Source organism: Paraphaeosphaeria sporulosa (genome assembly GCF_001642045.1).
Source record: "Paraphaeosphaeria sporulosa strain AP3s5-JAC2a unplaced genomic scaffold CC84scaffold_7, whole genome shotgun sequence".
Classification (NCBI taxonomy): domain Eukaryota; kingdom Fungi; phylum Ascomycota; class Dothideomycetes; order Pleosporales; family Didymosphaeriaceae; genus Paraphaeosphaeria; species Paraphaeosphaeria sporulosa.
The window spans coordinates 2,004,522-2,016,561 of NW_017253366.1; the positions used below are offsets into that span (position 1 = coordinate 2,004,522).

A 12,040-nucleotide genomic window follows, 5' to 3' on the forward strand; every position below is an offset into this window, starting at 1 on the left:
CGCTCTGACGCTCTGACGCTCCGACGCTAAATTTCGAGGTTGCTAATCAATCATCATCGCCACGACTCATTGCGCGACTTGCACCTCTGCGCCCACTCTTCTGATCTCGGACCTTTCCCTACTACAAGGAGCGTTGTGGGCGCTCATATCGTCTTTCGCTTCACGGCCACCCAGACCCCTCGATACCGTGGCAATTCCAAGCGCCGCTACCGGACACGCGACGATGCTCCATGGACAGCACCTGCCGTGGCGGGCAGCCCTTCGCCACGCTTCACGGTCGGCGGTGAGGGCCGCACCTTCCACCGTCCCCTCGCCCTACCTCCCCGCCCAATGCACAGCATCATTTGCGCGATGCCCGCGCCGGTACACGTCGCCCCCCGCGGCACTGCTCACCTCGCGCAGCTTCTCGACATCGATGAGCCGGCGGAAGGAGCAGAAGCCGAAGACGCCGCCCGAGACATCGGAAGAGCCGAAGGAGGAAGGCGAGGAGGAGCAGAACAAGCAGCCCAAGGCACAGGACGACGCCGACAGCGTGGAGGCGAAGAGCAAGGCGCCTGAGCCGATACCAACAGCAAGCGACACGAAGGGCAGCTCGGCAGGAGGTGGAGCCGCAGGCGCAGGAGGCGACGGAGGCGGCAAGAAGCGCAAGCAGTCGGACAAATCCCTCGTAAAGCCCTCGATACCCGACGTGTACCCCCAGGTCATGGCGATACCCATCGCCAAACGGCCCCTGTTCCCGGGCTTCTACAAGGCCATTACCATACGCAACAAGGAGGTTGGCCAGGCTATTGCCGAGATGGTGAAGCGCGGCCAGCCATACATTGGCGCCTTCTTGCTCAAGGACGACGAGGCCGACAAGGACGTGATCGACGACCCGAGCGAGGTGTATGATGTCGGCACATTCTGCCAGGTCACCAGCGCTTTTCCCATCGGGGCGGATGACAACTTCGCAATGACGTGCGTGCTGTACCCGCACCGGAGAATCAAGATGACGGAGCTGAAGCCGCCTGGCGCGAACAAGCCTCAGGAGAGCTCAGCCGAGGGCGTCGAGGGGGCTGACGGAGCCTCGGTGGCTGAGAGCACATTGATGGAGGCTGCTGTCAAAGAGCCGGAAGCCGAGCAAGCGAAGGGCGATGTCGTGGCAAGCTTCGAGGAGAGCAGCGCTGACGCCACAAAGGCGCCCCGCTACTACGAGGCGACATCATTCCTCAAAGGCAAGGACGTCAGCATCGCGAACGTTGAGAACCTCTTCGAAGAGCCATTCGACATCAAGGGCAACAAGGTCATCCCAGCCCTCGTCAGCGAGATCGTGAACACATTCAAAGCTGTCGCCCTTCTCAACCCGCTATTCCGCGACCACATTTCTACCTTCTCCGTGCAGACCACTATGAATGTGGGCGAGGATCCCGTCAAACTGGCTGATTTCGCAGCTGCCGTGGCACAGGCAGACTCCCACGAGCTGCAGGAGGCACTGGAGGAGTTGAATGTGGAACAGCGACTGAGCAAGGCCCTCATCGTGCTCAAGAAGGAGCTCATGAATGCTGAGCTCCAGTCGAAGATTGTCAAGGATGTTGAAAACAAGATTACTAAGAAGCAGCGCGAATACTGGCTCCTGGAACAAATGAAGGGCATCAAGCGTGAGCTTGGAATCGAGTCCGACGGCAAAGACAAGCTTCTTGAAAAGTTCAACGACAAGGCTAGCAAGCTGGCCATGCCAGAAGCTGTCAAGAAGGTCTTCGACGAAGAAATCAGTAAGCTCGGTCATCTTGAACCCAACGCATCTGAGTTCAACGTCACGCGAAACTACCTCGACTGGCTCACGCAGCTTCCGTGGGGTCAAAGGAGCGCCGAGAACTTTGGTATCAAGCACGCACGAGAGGTGCTTGATGAGGACCACTACGGTCTCAAGGACGTAAAGGATCGCATTCTGGAATTCATTGCAGTCGGCAAGCTCCGTGGTACGGTCGAAGGAAAGATATTGTGCTTGGTTGGACCTCCCGGTGTTGGTAAAACTTCAATCGGAAAATCCGTTGCGCGAGCACTCAACCGACAGTATTACCGCTTCAGTGTCGGTGGTTTGTCGGATGTAGCCGAGATTAAGGGCCACCGAAGGACCTACGTTGGCGCGCTACCTGGTCGCATTATCCAGGCACTCAAGAAGTGTCAGACTGAGAACCCATTGATCTTGATTGACGAGGTCGACAAGATTGGTCGTGGCCATAACGGCGACCCTTCCTCGGCACTGCTTGAGCTTCTTGACCCCGAACAGAACAGCAGCTTCCTAGACCACTACCTCGATGTTCCCGTCGACCTGTCAAAAGTACTTTTTGTATGCACGGCAAACATGCTGGACACCATTCCTCGCCCGTTGCTCGATCGTATGGAAATAATCGAGTTGTCTGGATACGTTGCGGATGAGAAGATTGCCATCGCTGAACGTTATCTTGCACCGCAAGCTAAGGTGATCAATGGTCTCGATAAAGCAGACGTTATCCTTGAAAAGGAAGCCATTGTCGAGTTGATTAACAAGTACTGCCGCGAATCAGGCGTTCGGAACCTCAAGAAACAGATCGAAAAGGTTTACAGGAAGTCAGCCCTAAAGATCGTGACTGACCTAGGCGAGGAAGTTTTCCCAGAATCCGAAGCACTCACTGAAGAAGGCAAGACCGCGCAGCAAGAAGCCGAGAAGGATCAGACCGACGTGAAAGAAACATCAGAGAACGTCGAGAAGGAGACCACCGAGAAGCCGCGAGTTGCGCTTCAGGTGCCGGATAGCGTCCACGTCTCTATCAACAAGGACAACCTGAAGGATTATGTTGGACCACCGGTATTCACATCTGACAGGCTGTACGATGTCGCGCCTCCAGGCGTCGCTATGGGTCTTGCCTGGACCTCGATGGGTGGTGCTGCGCTCTACGTTGAATCAATCTTAGAGAAGGCGCTCTCTGCTAAGTCCTCCCCTGGACTTGAACGCACTGGCTCTCTCAAGAACGTCATGAAGGAGTCCACAATTGTGGCGTACTCGTTCGCCAAGAGCTTGCTCGCCCGCGAATTCCCTAAGAACAAGTTCTTCGAACACGCACAAATTCATTTGCATTGCCCAGAAGGCGCAACACCGAAGGACGGCCCTAGCGCTGGTATAACCATGGCGACCAGTCTGTTGGGTCTTGCACTCAATAGTAAAGTCCGGGAAGGTGTAGCAATGACCGGAGAGCTCACCGTAACCGGCAAGGTCTTGAGGATAGGTGGTTTGAGGGAGAAGACTGTAGCGGCGAGACGAGCTGGGGCGACAACGGTCATCTTCCCGGCCGACAACATGTCAGATTGGCTTGAGCTACCTGAGGTACGTGATGTCGTTCTCCAATCGTAAAGATTTACACTAACAACTGTACAGAACATCAAAGAGGGTATCGAAGGCCGACCTGTCTCGTGGTACAATGAAGTCTTTGACCTTGTCTTCCCGGGCCTTGACAAGGATGCCAGTAGTAAGCTATGGGAGAAGGAGCTGAAGTCGAAGAAGGGAGATCGCAAGAGGAAGGAATACAAGAAGCGTGAGGATGACGAGGAAGAAAGCGGGGATGAGGACGATTGAGCGATCGTTGAGCGAAGATGTGTAAGATATGTACAGTGTCGACGATGAGCATCGCATACCAGGCGTAATTCTTTGGCATTTGCTTGCATAGGGTAACGACATTGTAATCCCCCTCTAAGCATGTAGACAGACCTTGCAAGCTTGCTTATTTCTGAGCTAGCTGCCTGTAGATCTTTACGATTATGTTGTCAATACTATACTTGCTCGAAGTATGAGTCCTGCTTGGTCGTTCTGGATACCACCGTGGCTTTATAATGATACAATTCACCTTTTTGCAAAGAGGCATAGGTAAAACAGATGTTGTGACTGCCAACAAGGTCTCTGAATTTGCCAAGCGGTGTGAGAGGTGGTCTGTGTGCTGTGTCGTCATAGCTTACCCATGGACATGCCCAACTCCGGTACACACCACTTAACAAACCTCGGATCCTTCACCGACGCCACACAAGCACAGCCACGAGTGAATTCACGCCCGCGAATACTTTGCATACCCAAATATGGAGGTCGTGTACAAGAAGGTTGATGAGTACGTGGATTCTTTGGCTCCACAAATCCAACCCCGCGTTGCCGCCGAGCTTGATGTCTTCCAGCAGAAGACCATCGACAGTCTCGAAGACCAGGTTATCGACGCGTTTCGCTCGCTCTTTAAGAAGGATTCGAACAAAGATGGGTCGCGGGGTGACTTGAACGACACAGCTCCGGATGCGTATGGCGGCCAGTCGTTGCCTTTCGCCGATGAAATTGCCAAGTTGACGCGTAACTTCGGCAAGATCTCTGATGAGGCGGGCGATGACCTTCGTGATATCTTCAACCTGACCGAAGGCCGCGATGGCCCCGGAGAGGTACAAGCGCGGGGGGAGGAGTCCGCCAGAGGCTCGGGGGCCAGAGGATTTCTTGCTTCGGCCCTCGATGTTGTACAGGACCATCTAGACGATAATAGGAAGAGCTCGGGCGGTGCCGGGTTCCAGCTTGACGGGCTGCTCGGTGTGATCAGCAACACAGTCAAAGATGCCTCCCGTAATCCGGAAGAAAAGGCCCGTCTTATTAGCCCGGAGATCAAGGAGAAGGTGGGAGCGAAGCTGCGCGAACAGCACACTACAATCGCAGAACAATTCACGCGTATAGCGCTTGAACATATCAAGCGCTGGCTCCGTGGCAATACCAGTTCCCGAGACTTGGGCGACGGTGCTAAAGCCGAGATTGAAGATCAGGTCAAGGACATCGTTAAAGGCATCGGTGGCCTGTTCGGAAAGAAGCATGCGAATGAAGAGTCATCCAGGGGTTTCAATGAGCGCGCACAAGGCGATAATGCCGATGAGCGAAGCGGCGGATTCTCGAAGGTCATCAGCGATAAGCTAAGCACCGGTCTTGCGAAGGTCCACCGCGAAGTGCGTCTTGAATTCAGGAAGATCCTGGGCGCGATCGAGAGGCAGTTGTTCGAGTTGCTACCCGATCAATTCCAGCGTCCTTTGGAGAAGATTTTGGGCGGCAACCCCTTCGATGCACAGCTCGACCGCGACGCGGAGCCAAATGCGGACCGTGGCTTCGGCGACGATATCAAGGCTAAGCTTCTTGATAAGATTCGAGATCTGGTTAGGAAGGTACAGGAGAGCCTGCGCGAGAACATCCTGGGTGTAGTCAACGGCGGCCATCGCAAGTTCGAGCGCGAGAGCTGGGTATTTGTTCAAAACATTGTGGAGCAGAAGGTGCAACGGTACCTTCCCGATGTGAAGATCAGTGTCCCTGATGATATTGGAAATGAGGGTGTCAGTGTAGGTGCGCCGACAGCTGGAGTCCAACTCGGACAAAACACTGCTCCTGCGCAGGGAAGATACAATAGTCCGGTAACTCAAGAACAGCATAGTGGACAATCACATCAACAGCAGGAGTATGATACTCCCGCCCAGTCCCAGTACCGTCAAGATTACCGCAGCGACAACAGCTCCCAGTACCAGAGCTCGAGACCCGAACAGCAGCATGAGTACCGCCAAGAGCAGCACCAACGCCAAGACTACCGCCCTGAATATGATCAGCCGTATCAACATCAACAACCGTCGCAATACCAGTCAAGCCAACCGCAAGGGTACAACCAGGATCACGGCTATCAGCAGCACCAGGACTATCCCTCGGGTGGAAGATATCAGGGTAATCAAGACTACCAGCGGCACGAACCCAATCAGGGCTACCAGCAGCATGGTGGATATGAGCACTCACAGGGCGAATATCGGGGCAGCCAGGGCTATGGAGGAGGCCCGGGTTACCAAGGGGGTCAAGGGTATGGACAAAATCCTCAATACTAAGCTATTGAGCGTGACTTGAGGCATAGCGAGGTTGACATGAAGATTGAGTTGAATGATGCACCATAGGGAGAGCTTCATAGGCCCGTGACGAGAGATTTTGACTCGACACTTTGCCATCTGACATGACGAAAGACGTGTTGAGACCAGTCCTCCAACGTGACTGAGTCATAATGAAAATGAAGTGACATTTGTTTCCAGGAGAGAATATGACTCTCAATGTCCTTGATATTTCCATCACCTTGAGTGATTCGTTGAACTTCGAAAAATCAATGATGGTGCTTTGGGACAAAATGAGAAACAAGATTCAAATGCTTGACTTTTCGCGAGCAGGTAGTTAATTTAGCACCGAGGGTGGAGCTATTATTCAACACTTATGACTTTGTTTTCTATCTGGGTTGTCGGGCACTTCGCTGAAGCTCCTAACGGACGGATTTCGATGGGATCAATTGCACATTACAGTTTCAATGGTCGAAGGGCTGCCGAACAACATAAAGATGTAATATCTATTGGATATCATTTCCAAGATTGCTATGATACCAAATTATCTAGCTCTGTACTGCTATAGAGTGTAGAGAGAAGTGTGGTAGACGCTAGAATAAGCTAGGCATTGAAGGACCGTTTGGTAGAAGCATCTGATGGAGGTTTCGATCACAAGCGCATCATGTTTGCAAATGCAGTCGGATCAGATCGACGCCCAAAATTCCAAGGTTCATTATCTGTCGTTGCTGCCGCATCGATGTTAGCAAATGATCGATATCAGAGCCGGAGGAGTCAGCAAAGGCACCACGTGCCTCGAGTGCAGCAGGGAAAGCCACAAGTTTTTCAATTTTTTCAATTTTTTTTTTTTTTTGCAATCTACGAGTCCTGTACCTCCCGTCTACTCATTGGACAACGCAGAGATGAAGTCCAATCACAAAAAGAGTGGGTCCCCATCGACGACTTGTACAAGTCTCGACGCGCTAGCCCCTCGCGGCGCTAGCTCATCCAATCCAGAAGCCGGTCGTGAATGATTCACACGTCAAGTGCGCGCCGAAGCAGCCTACTTCAACCTCGTCAGATTTGTTTGATTTGCTCATTACCCACGCGGACAAATCATCTTGTACACAGCGGACATGGCAGAAGCGCAAAGACCGAAAATCGGCGTGGGCGTCGTGATCCACAACGGCGCTGGCAACATTGTGATGGGCGAGCGAGCGGGTTCGCATGGTGCTGGTGCGTTTTTTCGTACAGATTGCCTGAAGCGTCAACGTGTTCGGCTAGCTTTGTGCCAGTGCTAATGGCAAACAGGCACTATGCAATGTCCGGGGGGCCATCTTGAGTACGGCGAGTCGTTCGCCGAGTGTGCGAAGCGCGAGGTGCTCGAGGAGACGGGACTGGAGGTGGGCAATGTCAAGTTTCTCGTTGCGACGAATGATGTGTTTGGGGAGGGGAAGCACTATGTGACTGTCTTTGTGACGTGTACGATTGTCGGCGAGAACACGGTGCCACAGGTACGTGTTCTGCTTCGCTTGAGATACAAGATAAAGCTGAATGTTGGGGAAGCCGATGGAACCGGAGAAGTGCGCGCGGTGGGACTGGATACCTTGGGCGCAAATGTGGGCTTGGGCGAAGGAGCAGGCAGAGGCGGAGGCTGGAGGAAAGAGCGTGAACAAGCAGATGTTTTTGCCGCTGGTGAACTTGTATCGGGAGTATCCTGGTATGGAGCACTGTCTGGCGTAGCCGTTAGTGATGCGATCAAAGTACATATACATCAACCTCGACCGGTTCCTGAAGGCGATTTGTGACTGCACAGGGCATCCCATGTGTTACTAAACAGCACATCCACGGAGCAAGAACTAGATGATGTCGAATTAAAAACCGACATGTTATGTCGTAGAGGACACTGGGTGGGATCGAAGTGTGGTAAAGCATGAGTGAGATGGAAGACCGGAGACGTCAATGGACATTGCCAGGACCAACGGCGGGGCGCAGTACCTCTCCAAGTACCGATTCGGATGCACTGAGATTGTCTTTCTATTTATGACTCGGTTGTACTACAAGGCTGACCACAGCACCGATACTCGCTTATCCCAACCGAATGGGTGGCAGACCATGTTACTGGCCCTCCGGAGTTCTCGTATAGGGAACGTCCAAACACACACAAGTCAGAAAGGTCTCGTGCCACAATGCTGCGTAGGGCTGATGCACTTGAGTAAAATCCGACTAGAAGTGGATAAGACGGTGGGCTTTGGGGAATAATGTGGGGAAACAGATTGTGCTGACTGTGACGCCCCGTGCCCTGCGAACCGATTTGGACCTCTTGTAGACTCCCGTTCGCCGAGCATGTTCTACTTGCTGGAGCGATGCAGCACCCCGTGCAGATGCGTATGTGAACCATTTGAGTTTCCCGGTCCGAGACTGTGTTGTGATGACGCGGAACTTGTTCCAGATTTTGGACCTATCGTGCGGTAGATGGAATTGTGGAGGAACCTGTAAGGTGCAGGTGTTTTAGCGGAAATGAAACAGGTATCTACATTGTAGACTACCTCAGACGTCAGTCGGATAAACACCAGCCTCGCAACGGAGATTTGCGATGACTAAGGTGCCGTGGTAGAGTCCGTTGTTGCCGTACAGCCATGCTGACTGCGTTAGCCGGCGACTCTCCCCCATGCTGCGACGTCGAGGCGTGAGCATGCGAGGCTGGGCTGTTGCATTTTCCGGAGATGATGGACACAGACCTTGGCGGCTGATGTTGAGTCGGCTACCGGAATGCATCTCATGGTCTCTGGATTAGGGAAGGCGCGAGCCGAATCATTGGCATCTATCAACACGTCGACGATGACCTTTCACTTGGTTACAAAGTGACACCTGACAGAATTGATAGTCACAAGGGAAGGATAGTATAGGTTTTCACATAAACCATAGCTGTGTAGAGCGTACCATCATCGAGTCATGCGTCTGGACCAGAGTGAGCATGGATCCAAAAATACAGCGGCCCACCCCGATATCACGTGAGGCTAAGCTTTCCAAGGGTCAAGGTCCCGTCATGGCTACCTGGCTACGAACATGGTCCATCATCGAATCCTTCTTTGGATATCGATGCTGCTCTTTCGTGTTTCGCCCCGCTGCGATGCAGGCCATCCTGCCGGCCGTGAGGCCACTTGACGAACGCCTACGCACGGGAAAAGAAACGGGCTGCACACCACCGGTGGACTAATGCCGCGCTCGAGCTTTGCTGTCGCAGCGCTGGACGACAGCACCCATCAAGTACGAGGGTGTGCAGGATGCCGACCAATGCCGTGAGCCTGCACGACGCGCATGTGCCTGGACAAGCGACCGTCTCCTCGGCTGTCTTACTTTGCGACGTCTGGCTGCTGTCACTTGCCTTCCGCTTTCAGATGACACCCGCCTGTCAGGCCACGAGCGGCTCTGCACAGCACGATGCTAACTTTGCTCTAGGAGAACCTTCACGCCGACAGCACATGATTGCCAGGCTCAACAAGTCTCAGGCTCCCTTGTTGCTTGGTCTGAAAGCAGCGGTTGAGGCTGGAGACCCGCGCAACTCGGCATATTCTGCGCTTTGCCATTGGGAGCCTAGAGCGGTGTGGCACAGCTGGACCTCCGAAGACCACACCAGCGAGAAACCTTCTCTTTTCCGCTCCGCCCTCGCCCTGTGACAAGAGACCGGGTTTGGGCGAATCGCAGTCGTGTTCTCCCTTTGCAGAATCTCCGCCGAGGAATAGCGCCGTGTCCGAAGGCCCCCAACCTTTCGCTTGCTCCAAACTTGGCCTACCAGAGCGCGTAGCAGGGATGGCTCGCATAACCTAGGATCGTCGCTGTTCCTGGCATCAGCTCCAGTGGCGCTGGCGTGAGATCTCTTGCACCGGCGACCCTCCCGCAGATTCTGCCCTGTGATTGTTTCCCGTTCTGCCACCTTGTCCCTCGAACGGCTCCCCACAGAACAGACTCACATGCCTGCACACAAAAGCGTTGCAACAGGGACGTGTGAACCAGTTTCCGAGCATGGTCCGCTCCGACACTGGGGGCCCGCATACCTAAATCGGAAGACCGTAGAAACGATTTCCGATCAAGGACACAGACGCCATCTGCGCCGCCGCAGGGCAACAGTCAGCATAGGCATTGCGGGGCTCTCTACTGCGGCTTGCACTATACTGAGACTCCCCGACTGCACGCTGAATGACCAACAGTATACCTAATCGATTGTTCTTCGTGTCGCCGGCTTAAGACATCGTGTTGCTATCTCAGGTATAGCAACAGGTGATTGTAGTCTGCCTTCTCGAGGTAGACAGGAACGACTCATTGTGGTGTAGGCTCGTTTCACTGATGCACCTAGCTGTCTAAGCTTTTGCAAGAGTCCGGACTGGCGCCAGGAACAGGCCTCGCGCACAGATGGCGCATGCATCCAGCCCACTAGTGCCCGCCTTCTTTCACCTCGCAGGGGCCACCGGTGCTGTTTGCGAGCGTAACATTGCGCCGGCATCCGTGCACATGGCCGGCGGCCATCCGAATGCTCACCACCTACAGCCCCGCCGTGATGGCGTCCTGCTTGTATAAAGGCAGGTTGGTTCCGCTGCTCTAGTCAATCATCACAGCACACTTCACCAACAACTTCACAGTCCTTCCTTCTACAGAGGCTTGCCTCCAGTCATTCTTTCTTACAACTAACTTCGATACACTCTTTTCGAGACACACATTCACTCACCAACGCACTTGCAACACTTACCCATTCCACCAACCCGCCAACCACCCAAATCAATCAACATGTTCACTGCTTCCTACATCATCGCTGCTAGCCAGCTTTTCGCTTTCGCCTTCGGCGCTCCCCTCGTCGGTGCCAGCCCCAAGCAAGCTCGTTCCCTGGTGGCACGCACTGCTTACAAGGTCTTCGGCGGTGACGGCACCCCGGCTCAGGGCTGGCCTCAGGAGTCTGAATGGAAGTCTTTCGAGGACCTCTGGAGCGCTAATGTCGCCACCACTCTCCAGTCTTGCACTCAGTTCGGCATGGACAACAACAGCCAGGAGGAGTCCGACAACATCAAGAAGGCTATCCAGGAGGTCTCTGGCACCAGCGGTGTCAAGGCCGAGTTCCTCCTCGCCATCGTCATGCAGGAGTCCAAGGGCTGCGTCCGCGCCCCGACTACCAACTACGGCTTCGACAACCCGGGACTCATGCAGTCCTTCCAGGGAACCCACTCTTGCAACCCTAACGGCCAGGGTGTTGTTCCTTGCCCATACGACATGATCAAGGGCATGATCGAGGACGGTGCCGGTCTCAACGGTGACGTCGGTCTCAAGGAGGGTCTTGCCCAGGTTGGTGGCGACGATGTCTCCAAGTACTACAAGGCTTCCCGCATCTACAACTCGGGTTCCATTGCTGGCGACGGCAACCTCAACGGCGGCATTGCCACCCACTGCTACGCCACCGACGTTGCCAACCGTCTGATCGGCTGGACTGATGCCGACCAGCACGGCTGCGACGAGGCCACCATCGGCAGCGTCGGCGGTGGTTCTGCCAACACTGCTCCCGCCGGTCCCTCTGACGGCGGTGAGACCACCACCCCGGTCGACACCACCACCCCTCCTGCTACTGGCGGCTGCGCGAAGACCTGGACTCCCAATGCCGGCGACAACTGCTCCACCAGCGGTGTTGACTTTGCCACCTTCCAGTCGCTCAACCCCTCTATTGACGCCAACTGCGCCAACCTCCAGGCCGGCACCGCCTACTGCGTTCCCAACTAAGCGCGCAACGAAACGACCAAAACGATGACACCGACCAACTAACCAAGCAGCTTACTTTCTAGTGACGGAGACTCGACGACGGGGACTGTGAAGGAGTTGTTTGGTGTGGGCTGTGAATCCTTTTTCCTTTCTCGACTTTCGCTTTTCACTTCTTGTGTTACACACCCTATTTTGTCGCATTTACATCTTGTTCCTTACACATCTACAACCTCCGATATACACACCAACGCACGCATGGAACAGGGACGGGGGCTACGGGAAATGCTTGGGACGAATCTTTGTTGCTTTCTATTGGGGGTTTTTGCTAGGCATTTCAGCGATAGCGCGTCTGGTCCTTCTCATGTTTTCCGCTGCCATATTTACTCTCCTATAGACTCCTTCGCGCGAATCACGAATATACCTTTACAAAAAA

The 12,040-nt window shown here is 54.2% G+C and overlaps 5 protein-coding genes across 5 annotated transcripts; all 5 read left to right on the forward strand.

Moving 5' to 3' along the window:
* The first annotated feature begins 24 nt into the window (after positions 1-24).
* On the forward strand, positions 25-3,810 carry CC84DRAFT_1123932 (ATP-dependent protease La). Its single transcript, XM_018175666.1, has 2 exons — positions 25-3,343; positions 3,395-3,810. The coding sequence occupies exons 1-2, from the start codon at positions 224-226 to the stop codon at positions 3,590-3,592; spliced, it is 3,318 nt and encodes a 1,105-aa protein (XP_018034516.1). The 5' UTR covers positions 25-223; the 3' UTR covers positions 3,593-3,810.
* A 190-nt stretch (positions 3,811-4,000) lies between these two features.
* CC84DRAFT_1166255 (uncharacterized protein) lies at positions 4,001-6,090 on the forward strand. Its single transcript, XM_018178910.1, has one exon. The coding sequence runs from the start codon at positions 4,087-4,089 to the stop codon at positions 5,887-5,889; it is 1,803 nt and encodes a 600-aa protein (XP_018034517.1). The 5' UTR covers positions 4,001-4,086; the 3' UTR covers positions 5,890-6,090.
* An 819-nt stretch (positions 6,091-6,909) lies between these two features.
* On the forward strand, positions 6,910-7,639 carry CC84DRAFT_1166257 (uncharacterized protein). Its single transcript, XM_018178911.1, has 3 exons — positions 6,910-7,101; positions 7,177-7,379; positions 7,432-7,639. Exons 1-3 carry the CDS (start codon positions 7,002-7,004, stop codon positions 7,606-7,608), a joined length of 480 nt encoding a protein of 159 aa, XP_018034518.1. The 5' UTR covers positions 6,910-7,001; the 3' UTR covers positions 7,609-7,639.
* Positions 7,640-8,849: 1,210 nt separating this feature from the next.
* On the forward strand, positions 8,850-9,601 carry CC84DRAFT_889318 (uncharacterized protein). Its single transcript, XM_018187806.1, has one exon. The coding sequence runs from the start codon at positions 9,153-9,155 to the stop codon at positions 9,543-9,545; it is 393 nt and encodes a 130-aa protein (XP_018034519.1). The 5' UTR covers positions 8,850-9,152; the 3' UTR covers positions 9,546-9,601.
* An 889-nt stretch (positions 9,602-10,490) lies between these two features.
* Positions 10,491-12,022, forward strand: CC84DRAFT_1166260 (uncharacterized protein). The gene has a single exon (XM_018178912.1). The coding sequence runs from the start codon at positions 10,651-10,653 to the stop codon at positions 11,626-11,628; it is 978 nt and encodes a 325-aa protein (XP_018034520.1). The 5' UTR covers positions 10,491-10,650; the 3' UTR covers positions 11,629-12,022.
* Positions 12,023-12,040: the final 18 nt, after the last annotated feature.